Source organism: Tachysurus fulvidraco, chromosome 11 (genome assembly GCF_022655615.1).
Source record: "Tachysurus fulvidraco isolate hzauxx_2018 chromosome 11, HZAU_PFXX_2.0, whole genome shotgun sequence".
NCBI classification, from domain to species: domain Eukaryota; kingdom Metazoa; phylum Chordata; class Actinopteri; order Siluriformes; family Bagridae; genus Tachysurus; species Tachysurus fulvidraco.
This window is the reverse complement of record NC_062528.1, coordinates 17,302,627-17,315,244: the sequence shown is the minus strand read 5'-3', so window position 1 is coordinate 17,315,244 and position 12,618 is coordinate 17,302,627. Positions and strand designations below refer to the sequence as shown.

The 12,618-nt window shown below is 37.8% G+C and overlaps 1 protein-coding gene across 2 annotated transcripts in view; it reads left to right on the top strand.

Moving 5' to 3' along the window:
- The first annotated feature begins 3,320 nt into the window (after positions 1-3,320).
- Positions 3,321-12,618, top strand: part of aplp1 (amyloid beta (A4) precursor-like protein 1) — a 66,900-nt gene continuing 57,602 nt past the window's right edge. For both annotated transcript variants that reach the window (XM_027147638.2, XM_027147637.2), the window contains exon 1: positions 3,321-3,593. In XM_027147638.2, coding sequence (XP_027003439.1) covers positions 3,531-3,593 — 63 coding nt within the window. In that variant the 5' untranslated portion in view covers positions 3,321-3,530. The remainder of the gene's footprint in view (positions 3,594-12,618) is intronic.

Here is a 12,618-nt window from a genome sequence, read left to right as displayed (position 1 = left end):
GCAGCTCCTTCAGTGACAGACTGTTACATCCTAAGTGTCTGAAGGAGCGATACAGACGGCCTTTTCTCCCTGCTGCTATTAGACTTTATAATCAAAGCTGCTTCCAGTAAACCAGTCACCATAATACACACTGCTATTACTGTTTCACTGCAATAATAAACAATAACAAAGTATTTTAAACAACACGTGCAATAACAGAAATTTTAAAAACGTGCAACATTCAACATTACCTGTGTGCAATATGTCTATTAGTGTAACTTACTCGTGGTCTCTTTTTTCTTCTTTGTATTTATACATTGTGTTGTGTATATACTGTATACTATATTATGTCTCTAATATATATATATATATATATATATATATATATATATATATATATATATATATATATATATATATATGCATTTCTTTCTTTTTGCTGCTGTAACAGAGAAATGAATAATGATTTATTTACTTTTTTAGGGACGAATTGTATCTTATCTTATCTGAAATGTGTTTGTTTGTGATTTGTTTTTAAACATAACTAAAAGTATTTGAGTGAGCCTAATGCATGTTTACAGGGGATAGTAAGGAAGAGTGACTTGCTGATGATTTTATCATCCTTTTTTAATTCTTTATTAAATTCTTGAATAAATATTTAAGGTCTTTTAATATTTCGCTTTTAAAAAGCTTACTTTACCATTCATATGTCTTATTGTCACATGGACTACTGTACAAGTTTTTATATTTACATAATTCACGTTTAAATAGTCCTGATATTCAAAACATAATAAATATTGATTGAAACCAGGAGCTCCTCTTGTAGATTTTCCCAGATGAGTTTGGCTGGGTGAAATCCAGGTTCCTGATTAGCTCACAGCTTTAAGAAAACCTCATCTTTCCTTTCCCAGTGTCTCCTGCACAGACTGGAGGTGTGAAGCTATAGATCTTATGTAAAGATGCCCAAAAGCTCATGGATATATCTTGACTGCCCCCCTGTGGCTCTGTGCTTTTCTGGTCATTTTTTTTTATCGTGCTTGAATTAGATCAAAATTGTAAACCGATTTGTAAATGTCGACTTCCAGCATGAGAATCGTACATATTAAAGACAAACAACAACAACAACAACAACAAAAAAGACAAACTGGGTCGTAGCTCATATGTAAATAGAAATGTATATATTTTTGCCTAGTAGTTTTACGCAAATGATTGCAACATAAAAACAAAGAAAAATAACAATGATTTGTGGTTAAATATATATTTCTATTTTTCTTGGCAGTCTCTAGTTAAGAAATTTACCCACTGAGATTTTTTTAGAAATACTTGAGAAGAATTAACCTAAAATTTGTATAAAAACAATCATTTCTGAACAACAGTAACTTTTCAAGCTTCTAAAAATGCTACTCCAATCATTAATATTATTCATGCAATATTTAGAACTAAAGATGTAATCACATTAAAATGTCTTCATAAAATATATTGTTACAGTATTAATGATCGAAAAACATTATAAACATAATCCTGGACCAACAGTAACTGCTTACATACAGTAAGTCTGTCCAAAGAAAGACTCTCTGTCCTCTCTGTCTTATTCCGGGAAATGGGAAAAGGAAAGAGATAGAGAGAGAAGAGAGAAGAGAGGAGAGAGAGAGAGAGGAGAGCGGAGGAGATGAGAGAGAAGAAAGAGAGAGAAAGAAGGGCGGAGGGGGACAGGAAAGGGGAAAGGGGGGTAAAGCGAGAGAAGAGAGAGAGAGAGAGAGAGAGAGAAGGAGAGAGAGAGAGAGAGAGAGAGAGAGAGAGAGAGAGAGAGAGGAGGAGGAAAGGAAAGGGGAAAGGGGTGGGACAAGAGAGAGAGAAAGAGAGAGAGGGAGAGAAGAGAGAGAGAGAGAGAGAGAGAGAGAGAGAGAGGAGGGAATGGAGAAAAGGGTGAAAAAGAAAGGAGCGAGAGCGAGAGAGAGAGAAGAGAGAGAGAGAGAGCGAAGGGAAGGGAACTGCGTTTAAAACATAAATAAAATAAATATATCTATATAACAAAACAACTACATATCTATTTGGTCCTTTAAATGTTTACCCCTACATCTCTCTATCTACTATTCATGGGAAAGTTAAAAAGGGGGAAAAAGAAAATAGATATAGAGAATAAAAAAAAAAAAAAAAAATAATATATGTAATTGGGGTTTTTGTGTGACTTTAAATGTTAAATAAAAATATATATATATATCAAACAATTTATTATTATGAATTTCAATTGTTACACTACATATTCTCTCTCTCTCTCTCTCTCTCTCTCTCTCTCTCTCTCTCTCTCTTATTGCCTTTCCCTGTTACCTGTTTTTTTACATCTCTCTCTCTCTCTCTCTCTCTCTCTCTCTCTCTCTCTCTCTCTCTCTCTCTCTCTCTCTCCCACACACACACACACCTATAGGTGGCTCTCTCACGCAAGAAAATGCCTGAGCAGAATTACTCACCAAGCCCAGCATGTGCAAAAGTGAATAAATAACCATTATAATTACAAATGCTACCATTCAGCATGAAATAATGGTAATACATCCACCATATGACTGAAAGTAAGTGGACACCTGACCATGATACCCATGTGTATCCTATAAAAACCCCATCACTTTTTTTTTTTGTATTTGATTTATTTATTTATTTTAGAGCATCCCCTCTTTCCACTTGCATGGCTGTGAGTCTGCTTGTTCAGCCACAAGAGCATTAGTGACATCAGGCACGGGTGTTGAACATCAGGCACTGCTGTTGAACCATGCGGCCTGGTGCACAGTCTGTGTCCCACTTCACTGCAATCAAGGTGTTCAGTGGAGTTGAGATCAGGGCTCTGTGCTGGACACTGGAGTGTTTCCATAGCAACCATAGCAAACCATGTCATGCTTCATGCACTGGGGAATTGTCCTGATGGAAAAGCCAAAGAGAGAACAGTCCTGGAGGGATTGAATAAGCCTCTACATCAATTCTAGATCAATTCAATCATCAATCAAACTTTAGGCACGACCCACATATGCACCCAATGAACCCATATACCTACATACAGTGCATACAGTATTTTAAACACATTTTGATATATTCAAAAAAAGAGGTTATTTCTTTAGCATGGCTGTATACAAACACAATATGTTGAAGAATCATTTGTCATTGCACTCATATTTCTTTTAAATGAGATGTGTCATCATGACAAACCCACTGAAATTTGTTCAACCACGCAAACACGCAAAATACCAGAAAGGTGAGTTGTAGGCAATCTGGCAACGCTGAGCGGAGGAGGGCGGGGAGGGGCGCGCGCACCGTGATTATCGCACCGACAGATCCGGGCTGCGCGCGACACTAGACATAGACATAGACATAGAGAGAGAGAGAGAGAGAGAGAGAGAGAGAGAGAGAGAGAGAGATCTACCAGCATCACGGTTAACGCAGAGGTACTGCGGGAAACGAGCTTCTAGCTTATATATAATAAGAGAGGAAGCGAGGAGAAAAGGAAAGAAAGATTCTAGAGATCCTGGTTAGACATTTTTGTGTATAAGAGGAGGATCGCGAGGATGGGAAATAAAGCGTTTATGTTAATGACGTTGTTGACGTCGTGCGCGTGGACAGGAGTGCAGGTAAGATGCATGATGTGTGTCGTGAGCTGGAGTTGTGTTGGGCGACAAGACGTGTGTGTGTGTGTGTGTGTGTGTGTGTGTGTGTGTGTGTGTGTGTTTGTGTGTGTGTGTTTGTGTGTTTGTGTGTGAGAGAAAGTGAGAGAGTGTGTGTATATGTGTGTGTGTGTGTGTGTGTGTGTTTGTGTGTGTGTGTGTGTGTGTGTGTGAGTGAGAGAGAGAGGGGATATAATCTGGGACCTCTTATTAATGCATAGACGTTTTAATTCCTTAGGGCGTGGTGTGTATGTGGCATCACAGGGATATATATATGTATATAATAGTTTTAAATCTATACTCTCTTAGAATCAGTAATACAATAAATCTTATATACAGAATACTAAACATTTTGCGAATACCTTTTTAAGTTTAGGATTGTCTGGTGTATAATAAATCATACGTTTACATACATTTATTATAAAAAGCTGATCTGCATTTCAGTAGTGTGTGTGTGTGTGTGTGTGTGTGTGTGTGAGTGTGAGTGTGTGTGAAGGGCTTGGTGCAGTTAACCAAATTCATCTGCATCTACCCATATGAGAACTTGACTCACATCCGCAGTGCTGGATGAGAGAAGAAACGACTGAGAAAATCACTGACTGAGATTTTGGCCTTCGTCTTTCCTGCATGTCCGAGTGTGTGTGTGTGTGTGTGTGTGTGTGTGTGTGTGTGTGAGAGAGAGAGAGAGATTCTGGCCCTTGGCTCTGTTTGTTATTGCATCAGTGATTGATGCTCTGCAGCTCCTCACACACACACACACACACACACACACACACACACACACACACACACACACACACAGACACACAGCTGATGTTCAAGGCCTCAGCATGGACTCAGCAATTCATTTGATTTCACTCTAGGAGCATCAACACACTTCCATTTTAGTTCGATAGTCTTGTCCTTCCTCTTACATGCCTTCACAACTTGGGTGTTGAAGTGAATAAGGTGTTTCAGAGAGGTAAAGACCGAAAAAATCTGCAGTGCGTGGGACGGGAGAGCAGCGATACAGGCAGAGACCAGTGGTGCTGGTGCACCAGGACTTAAAGGAACAATTTGTGGAGGAAAAAAAAATCTTTAAATGTAACCTGTGTAAGATGTTTTTTTTTTTTTTTACTCTTGTACCAGAGTTTAAAAAGCAGAGACGTAACCTGTGTTTATCTTCTCGTTAAAAACTGGAGTAAACTTTGTTATTGGGAAACCTCTTTAAATCCCTAAAACATGTATTTATTATTATTATTATTATTATTATTATTATTAATAATAATAATAATAATAATAACAATAATAATAATAATAATAATATTACATATTGCAGTATTTATACCCTGTGACTCCGCCTCCTGAAGCTTGAAGGTGAAATCGTATCAAAATGCTTGTGATAGAGTTGATAATATCGTTCCACACTGAACTTGTAAGTATTTATTTTCTGCTCTACAAATGAAGAAGAAACGTTTTGGTCAAACACATTACTCATTAGCTGCGTTAGACGACTCCGACGACTCATTAGACGACTTGTCGGTGATTGAGAAATTGAAGAAATTGTCAGATAAATTGTTTTCGTAGCTCAATGTATGTTGGACTTTATGATTTCCACAACACTTTCATTAGCTTTCATGAACACAATTTCTGAAAAGAATATTGGTCCATTTCTCTTTCGTTCATCTGTTCGTTTACATTTTAGCGAACGCTATTCGTTGCAGAAATGCTTTACGAAATCCGGTTCATTTAGCTAGTTCGTTTAAAATCGATTAATGAGAAATATATTCACACAATTTGCACTCAGAACCTAAAGCAGAAGTCTCAAAATTCAACCATTTCCAACCTATTTTTAGAATCAGCTCAGCTCGCTTTTTTAATTTGACTTTAGCTTGTGCTGTTAGCGCTGTAGCTGTCATTAGCTCAGCAGGTTTTGTTTAGTTTGTGCAACAGCCTCATTAGCTTACGCACTGAGTTAGCATTCGTCAGCTCAGATTTCTTCGACTCGGAGAACTGAAAAGGGAAAAAGAATGGACTGTAAAACACTAAACATGCAGTTTGTACAGTGATAAAAGTACCTCTGTGTGATTTAGCTTTTCTTGAAGAACGTGCTGAATACGAACAAAATCGCATCGTTGAGATCAATAACAAAACAGCTGTATGAATTATTCCATACAGAAGATACATTACATTGATTAGGATAAACCAATAATCCAACTTCACCACAAGTACTTCATCTTTACCAGTGCAGGTGATATTATCAAAATTTCCATTTATCCTGGACTTTAACCCATCATCAACAGCTGTGTGCGCTGAATAACTAGCAGGAAATCAATAGACTGAAGACGTCTTTTTTTTCCCCTTCATACTGACATCCCAAGGCGACAGGCATTGTACGTTTCCAGCTGCGAGAAGACGTCAAACTGAGATAGACAATAACGAGAGTGAACATGAGACAGCCTCTCCCTGTCTCCCGCTGGGTGATAGCGTTAAGCTTGGCCTCTAGCACCTGGTGCCTGTACGTCGGAGTCTGATTGGTTAGTGAAGCGCTCAGGAGTGGCAATGTGATGAGAGCGAGCGTCGTGATGCCAGTGCTGGTTCTTCAGCTCCTGATAACAATAAAATCCAGCCGTTTCTCTGGAGCCGGTATACGGTCGCAGATAGTGAGGTGTATCTGCAATGGAGATTAGACAAACATCTTTTTACCAAAGATGTAAATATGTAAATCGAAGCACAACGACCGAGCAGCACTGTTAATCTTCTTTCTGAAGATCTCTTTAATACTCGAAATGTGCTTTTTCAGGAGTAGATGAAGATCAGTGTCTTGATAGTCGCTCTAAAAGCCGACGATACGAGGGAATTAGAATAAGACAAGATTTCAAGTCACCTTGTAGTGTTGGCATGATCTCTGTCTGCATAATCAGGATCAAGTTCAAATCCTGTTTCCAGCTGTCAGTTGAAAAGGGTAAAGTCAGGCAAAGTGTTACCTTCAATTTGAACAGGATTACAGCAATTATTATTTGATTTGATTTCATTTGATTTTATGTAAACCAGATAGGGCTGGTTGCATTGGATATCAACCTGCTGTAGTGTAGTAGAATAATTCCCTCTTTGTAAGAGTATTAATGGATTACTGTCACAGAGAAGAACTGGAGTGTACAGTGGATTGTGCCAGAGTTCAGCATCCAGATTACACACACAGAACAGGTCTGTATTGCTGTTTAGGGGAGAAAAAAATGTTATCCTTGCATAATTACCTTAGTCTGGACAGGGTGAAAAAAACAACACGGCACAATCTCGCACACACATGCACACACATATATACACACACACATATACATACACACACACATTTACACACACATTTACAACACACACACACACACACACTTACACACATACACACACATTTACACACACACACACACACACACACACACACACACACACACACACACACACACACACACACACACACACATTTACAGTACACACACATTTACAGTACACACACACACATACACACATTTACAACACACATTTACACACACACGCACGCACATTTACAACACACACACACACACACACACACACACACACATTTTTACACACACACACATTTTTACACACACACACACACACACACACACACACACACACACACACACACACACACACACACACACACACACACTCTATCACTATGGAAAATTTAGAAATGCCATTCATCCTACAACATACTGTATATCTTTGGACTGGGCAGGAAACCAGAAGAAAACAATGTACCAGAAGGAAACCTCTAAAGCACTGGGAGACTATTCAAAGTCCACACACAGAGAAGTGTGAGAACCCATCGAAACTAATATTTGGAGTAAATTTAAAAGTCTCATTTCATTGACCAAAATAGTAGGATTTGATAAAAAAATTGATTTTGCTGTTTTGTTTTTTTTTTAATTTATTTATTTTTCATTAACTCAATTTAGACTAAAACTAAAATAATAACCACAGGATCTGAACTGAAAACATTTAAAAATGTATTTAAACTGAGGGCAAAATTTCAACAAGAATGAAATAGGTAAATGATTAAAGTCATAACAGAAATCTGTACATCTACTCGCTTCATGAATTGTAGTAACATGAACAATATATGACTATGTAGAAGGGACATAATACCATAATGACTCTTTTGTTTGTGAAACATTAAACTAGAACATCCTTTCTGACAATCTGGAACTTCGCAAATGAGTTTTGTTCTTCTCTCTCTCTCTCTCTCTCTCTCTCTCTCTCTCTCTCTCTCTCTCTCTCTCTCTCTCTCTCTCTCTCTCCCTCTCTCCATTTGTTCTCTCCCTGCAAAAGCTGCATTCATTCATTAGCTGAGCAAGCTTCATTAGCGAAACAAACATTTGTGCTGTAGCACGAAGGACGTAAAGGAAAAGTGTGTGGAAATTTCCTGAAGAACGCATGAGTAAGAGGATAACGAGCTAGTAAACAGCAGCTATTTTATAAAGTCAGGGAAAATTGTGGTATGCTGTTATTGAGTGGTTCTGCAAAAGTCTACATTTTGTATTTTTTTTAATTTATTTTGGAAACAAAAGAAGTGCCTAGCTCCGTTTATACCAGCTGCTCCTACTTCTACGGTACAATAGAGTTTTGTTTGTACAGAGCATGTCCATGAGTCATGGCAATTGTTTTCACCCCCATCCCAACCCTCATTCGTTATTACAGTCTCTAAAATGAATTAAGGTTGTCACGATACTAGAATTTGTCTTTGTTTCCGATAACGGTTGTCGTGTCGCCAAAAAAATTACATGGAAAATGACTTTGTGGCACAGATGCAATCAAAAGCCTGACTGGATGAACTTGTTGAGTTGAGTTCTGAGTAAGAAAAATAAAGAGAATGAAGAATATTTATAACTTGAACATCTGTTGCTGTATCTAAATGCATCGATATTGTACAGTTTAGAATGACTCGGCATTAAATTTAACAACCTCTATGCTAGGTAGTTAGACTAGCTAGGCTCCTGCCTTCGTGCTGCTCGAGCCAGCTGGCTTGCGAATGTTTTCCATTGAGACTGAGCATGTGCAGGTTGATCCAGAGTCCGTTCCTCAGGCTGTATACTTTATCGAAAGCATCAAATGTTATCGTTTCGAATTGTTTACCACAAGCATTAAACTTTCAATGCCTTGTTCGACTCAAATAGAAAAACGAACAGATTCGAGGTGAAAAGAAACAAAACTATACAGAAAAGAATATCTTCATCTACTTCTAAATTCTTCCAGTTGCCGTTATTTACTTCCAACACACAATCCAGCGACCTTGGTTGTTAAAAAAAAAAAGGTTAATTGACATGCTGAGGACTAAGAAGAGAAAGAATCAACAAATCCAAGGCTTTACAGGAACGCTTGCTCAGGTCTAGACAACGTAGTTGGAAAGACATATGGGATTAAAGCCTTGGTAATCAGCAGTAGGAAGAAATGTGACTGAAGGGTTAAATTGCTTAATTGTCCTGCATGTGCAATACTTTCTCAGCAGTTTGCTGTCCCTGGCAGATGTAGCTGGAGGGCAGAGTATTTGTCGAAACAGATAGGAGAGCAGGAGCCCCACCAGATCTCCACTTTCTCATTTAATTAATTTCTGAGCTGGGGATAATCAAGTTTTCGCTAATGTTTTTCGGTGTACTGTGCACTGCCATGTGCATGGGCCACGGGGCATGAAACACGTCGACTCGGCTCATTGTCTCTGCTCCCTTCTCTCTCACGTAGCCGCTCCTGCGTTATCAGGCATTCGTAGAGAATCAAGGAAAGATGAAATGATGCCTCGACTAATTTACTCAGGTTTTGGGTTTGTGGCTGTTCCGTTACTGAAGTTACTGAATACTCGGGATAATTACTCGATTATATACTTTAAAAAGAAAAACTAGGGGTTAAATAACAGACCAAAAGACCCACAATTGTTGTATTTAAAGCTGATATTAAAGTATCTTTTAAATCTACACAGTAAGTGAAGGATCACAGTAAGTCATTGCTGCTGCTGCTGTTATGATAATTTATTACTATTTTTACAGTACATCACAGTGACACTCTTATTTCCCTGTGAAGGAATGATAAAAGTTTATCTTATCATCAACACGTACAATGAATGGGCAGTATTCAGCTTCGACTTAGGTTTAAATGTTATATCAATATTTATTCCCTTCCTCGTTATTCAGCAGCATGGAAAATAGCACATGATCCAGTGCATATTATTATTTTACAGTGACTCAGTATATCGTGCTAAAAAGTCCTGTATATATTTACCAGTAATTGAGATCATGTAATTGTTTGTGTGTGTATGTGTGTGTGTGAGAGAGAGAGAGAGAGAGAGAGAGAGAGAGAGAGAGAGAGAGAGAGAGAGAGAGAGAGAGAGAGAGAGAGAGAGATGTAGGGGAAACAGGGAAAGGCAATAAGACAGAGAGGACAGAGAGTCTTTCTTTGGACAGACTTACTGTATGTAAGCAGTTACTGTTGGTCCAGGATTATGTTTATAATGTTTTTCAATCATTTAATACTGTAACAATATATTTTATGAAAACATTTTAATGTGATTACATCTTTAGTTCTAAATATTGCATGAATAATATTATGATTGCAGTGGCATTTTTTAGAAGCTTGAAAAGTTACTGTTGTTCAGAAATGTTTGTGTTTATTGTTTTTATACAAATTTTAGGTTAATTCTAATTAAGGGTTTTTTAAAAAAAAAACTAAATGGGTAAATTTCTTAACTAGACTGCCAAAAAAATAGAAATATATATTTAACAACAAATCATTATCATTTTTTTTTGTTATGCAATCATTTGTGTGAAACTACTAGGCAAATAAATGAATAAATATATATATTACAAAAAAAAACTGTAACATGTTCTATAATTATTTCAATTCAATTCTATTTATAGACATTTCTATTAACATATGAGGTGTGTGTGTGTGTGTGATTTCGGCTATATCATCATGCTTTTAGTTTACTAGTTTACTTTTATATATATATATATATATAAAGTTTACTGACTTATTTTTCAATCAGGATAAACAAGGGATTTATTTTCTGGCAGCAAGTGTGATATAAAATGAGTCAGGACTCTGTGTGAGACCACTGATTTTGCCTCTGTTGGATAACCTTACACAGGATTTTAGTGTATGAACATAACAAACAGAAATTTCTAATTTTGGGTTTTACTTTTTGTCGATTTTCTATGAATATATTGCTTCTAGTAGGTTAAGTTAAAAAAAGAAATACTACAAATTGCTAAAGCGCCGAGTGTCTACCTTTTCTGAGTCATGTGACATGAAAAAGACCTTCACTGCTGAAAACATTCAGAGCCCAAACTGAAGGAGATTTCATTTTCTGCCTTTGATAAAAAGAGTTAATATTTATTTGTGCATTAATGTTGGCTTCAAATGCCATTGCATAGTTTTGTGAGTGCATTTACAGCCCATAACAATCGTTTCAGCGTGACGTATTATGTAACCGTTGGTGCTGGAATCGGTGATGCTTCCGACTTGAGCTAATGTCACGCAAGAAAATGTTGTTGTTTTTTTTAATACAGAATCGTGTATAACTGAGACACATGTCTGTTTTACTCAAACTCCACTCCATATGTACAGTTCTCACACTGTATCTTTTATATAAGACTTTTCTGAAATTGTGTGTACTGCTGGTCAAACTACTGTACAGAGCCAAATCCTCATTTTACTGTACATGCTCTGAATACTGCTAATGTAGGGCTGTGAAAAAAAATCTCTTAAAGGTGCCCTGCTACATGTATTTCATTACTTTTGTTGTAATGTCTGACGTTTACTATGAACTCTGTGGAAAAAATGCCTTGGTTACCTTGTTACAAGCCATTCTAGTGTGGTATAGAAAGCCTGCAGGAAGACTCCGCTGGATTTGCGCCAGTTCTCATTAATATTCAATGAGCTATGCTGCTTGGCTCCGATTGGCTAACCGCTAGGATATGAGAGCGTGACTATTCATTCACCCAGCGCAATAAGTAGCCTAGGCTAGAGGAACTTTTGTTTACAATCACCTGGAATTGTGGCAGAATGCCTTCTTCAGGTATATTGACGTTCAGCCATCCTTGCTTTATAGGAAACTCGCTGAGCTACACGAATTCTGTGGGCGCGGTCTCAAGTGGGAGAGCTCATGAATAGTAATGAGCTCGATCATTTCTACGTCACTCTGAGCAGCTTTTCTAACTGACCTGATTTCTCCGCTTATTTCTTTTCAGTGGATAGAACTGATAAGGGGAAGTAACAGTTCAACACATACGGACCTAACACATATCAAACAATACAAGTAAAAACGGTTTTGTGTAGAAGGGCACCTTTAACTAGGCTTTTTATCTCTTGTAGAAAGCTTAGTTATGATTGTTTACTGTATTTATTGTTGAAAGAAATTGGGTCTGGCAGCACAAATGCTAATGATGAGGGTATAGGGTTAAGCAAATAGGTTGAAAATAAATCTGTACACCTTCACAGGTCCGTCCTCGGATTTAGTAGTCAAATGTGAAGGATTGTGTACAGGAAAGCATGCAGACCGGCAGCAGGCTACTGCTCTAGGCAGCGTGTGTCTTCATTCATCTATTCATCTATCTTTCCAGAAGAGTGTTTATCAGGTGCAGACGATTTTTGGTGGGGAGATGCGCTGTGTGCACAATTCAGTCGTGCACGCTGGGCTTTACTTTGCCGGGTATTAAGCTTATAAAATGGCAGCTGTTCTTGCTCTGGGTTTGCGAAGCCGTGGGGTGAAACCGAGGAACCGGGAATCAAAGGTTTACTTCTTCCCTGTAGGAATCCTCAATCAGCCAGCCTTTGGAAGTTAATAACGGGTTGTGAGGGGTAGATAAGATTTCATAGAAGAGAAACCGATAGAGATGTGATTGAGACAGGGGGGCAAGAGAGCAAGGAGAATCTTTCGGAAGAATTCACAAAAATAATAATAAAAAAAAAATTGACGTTAGATTCGCCGCAAACACTT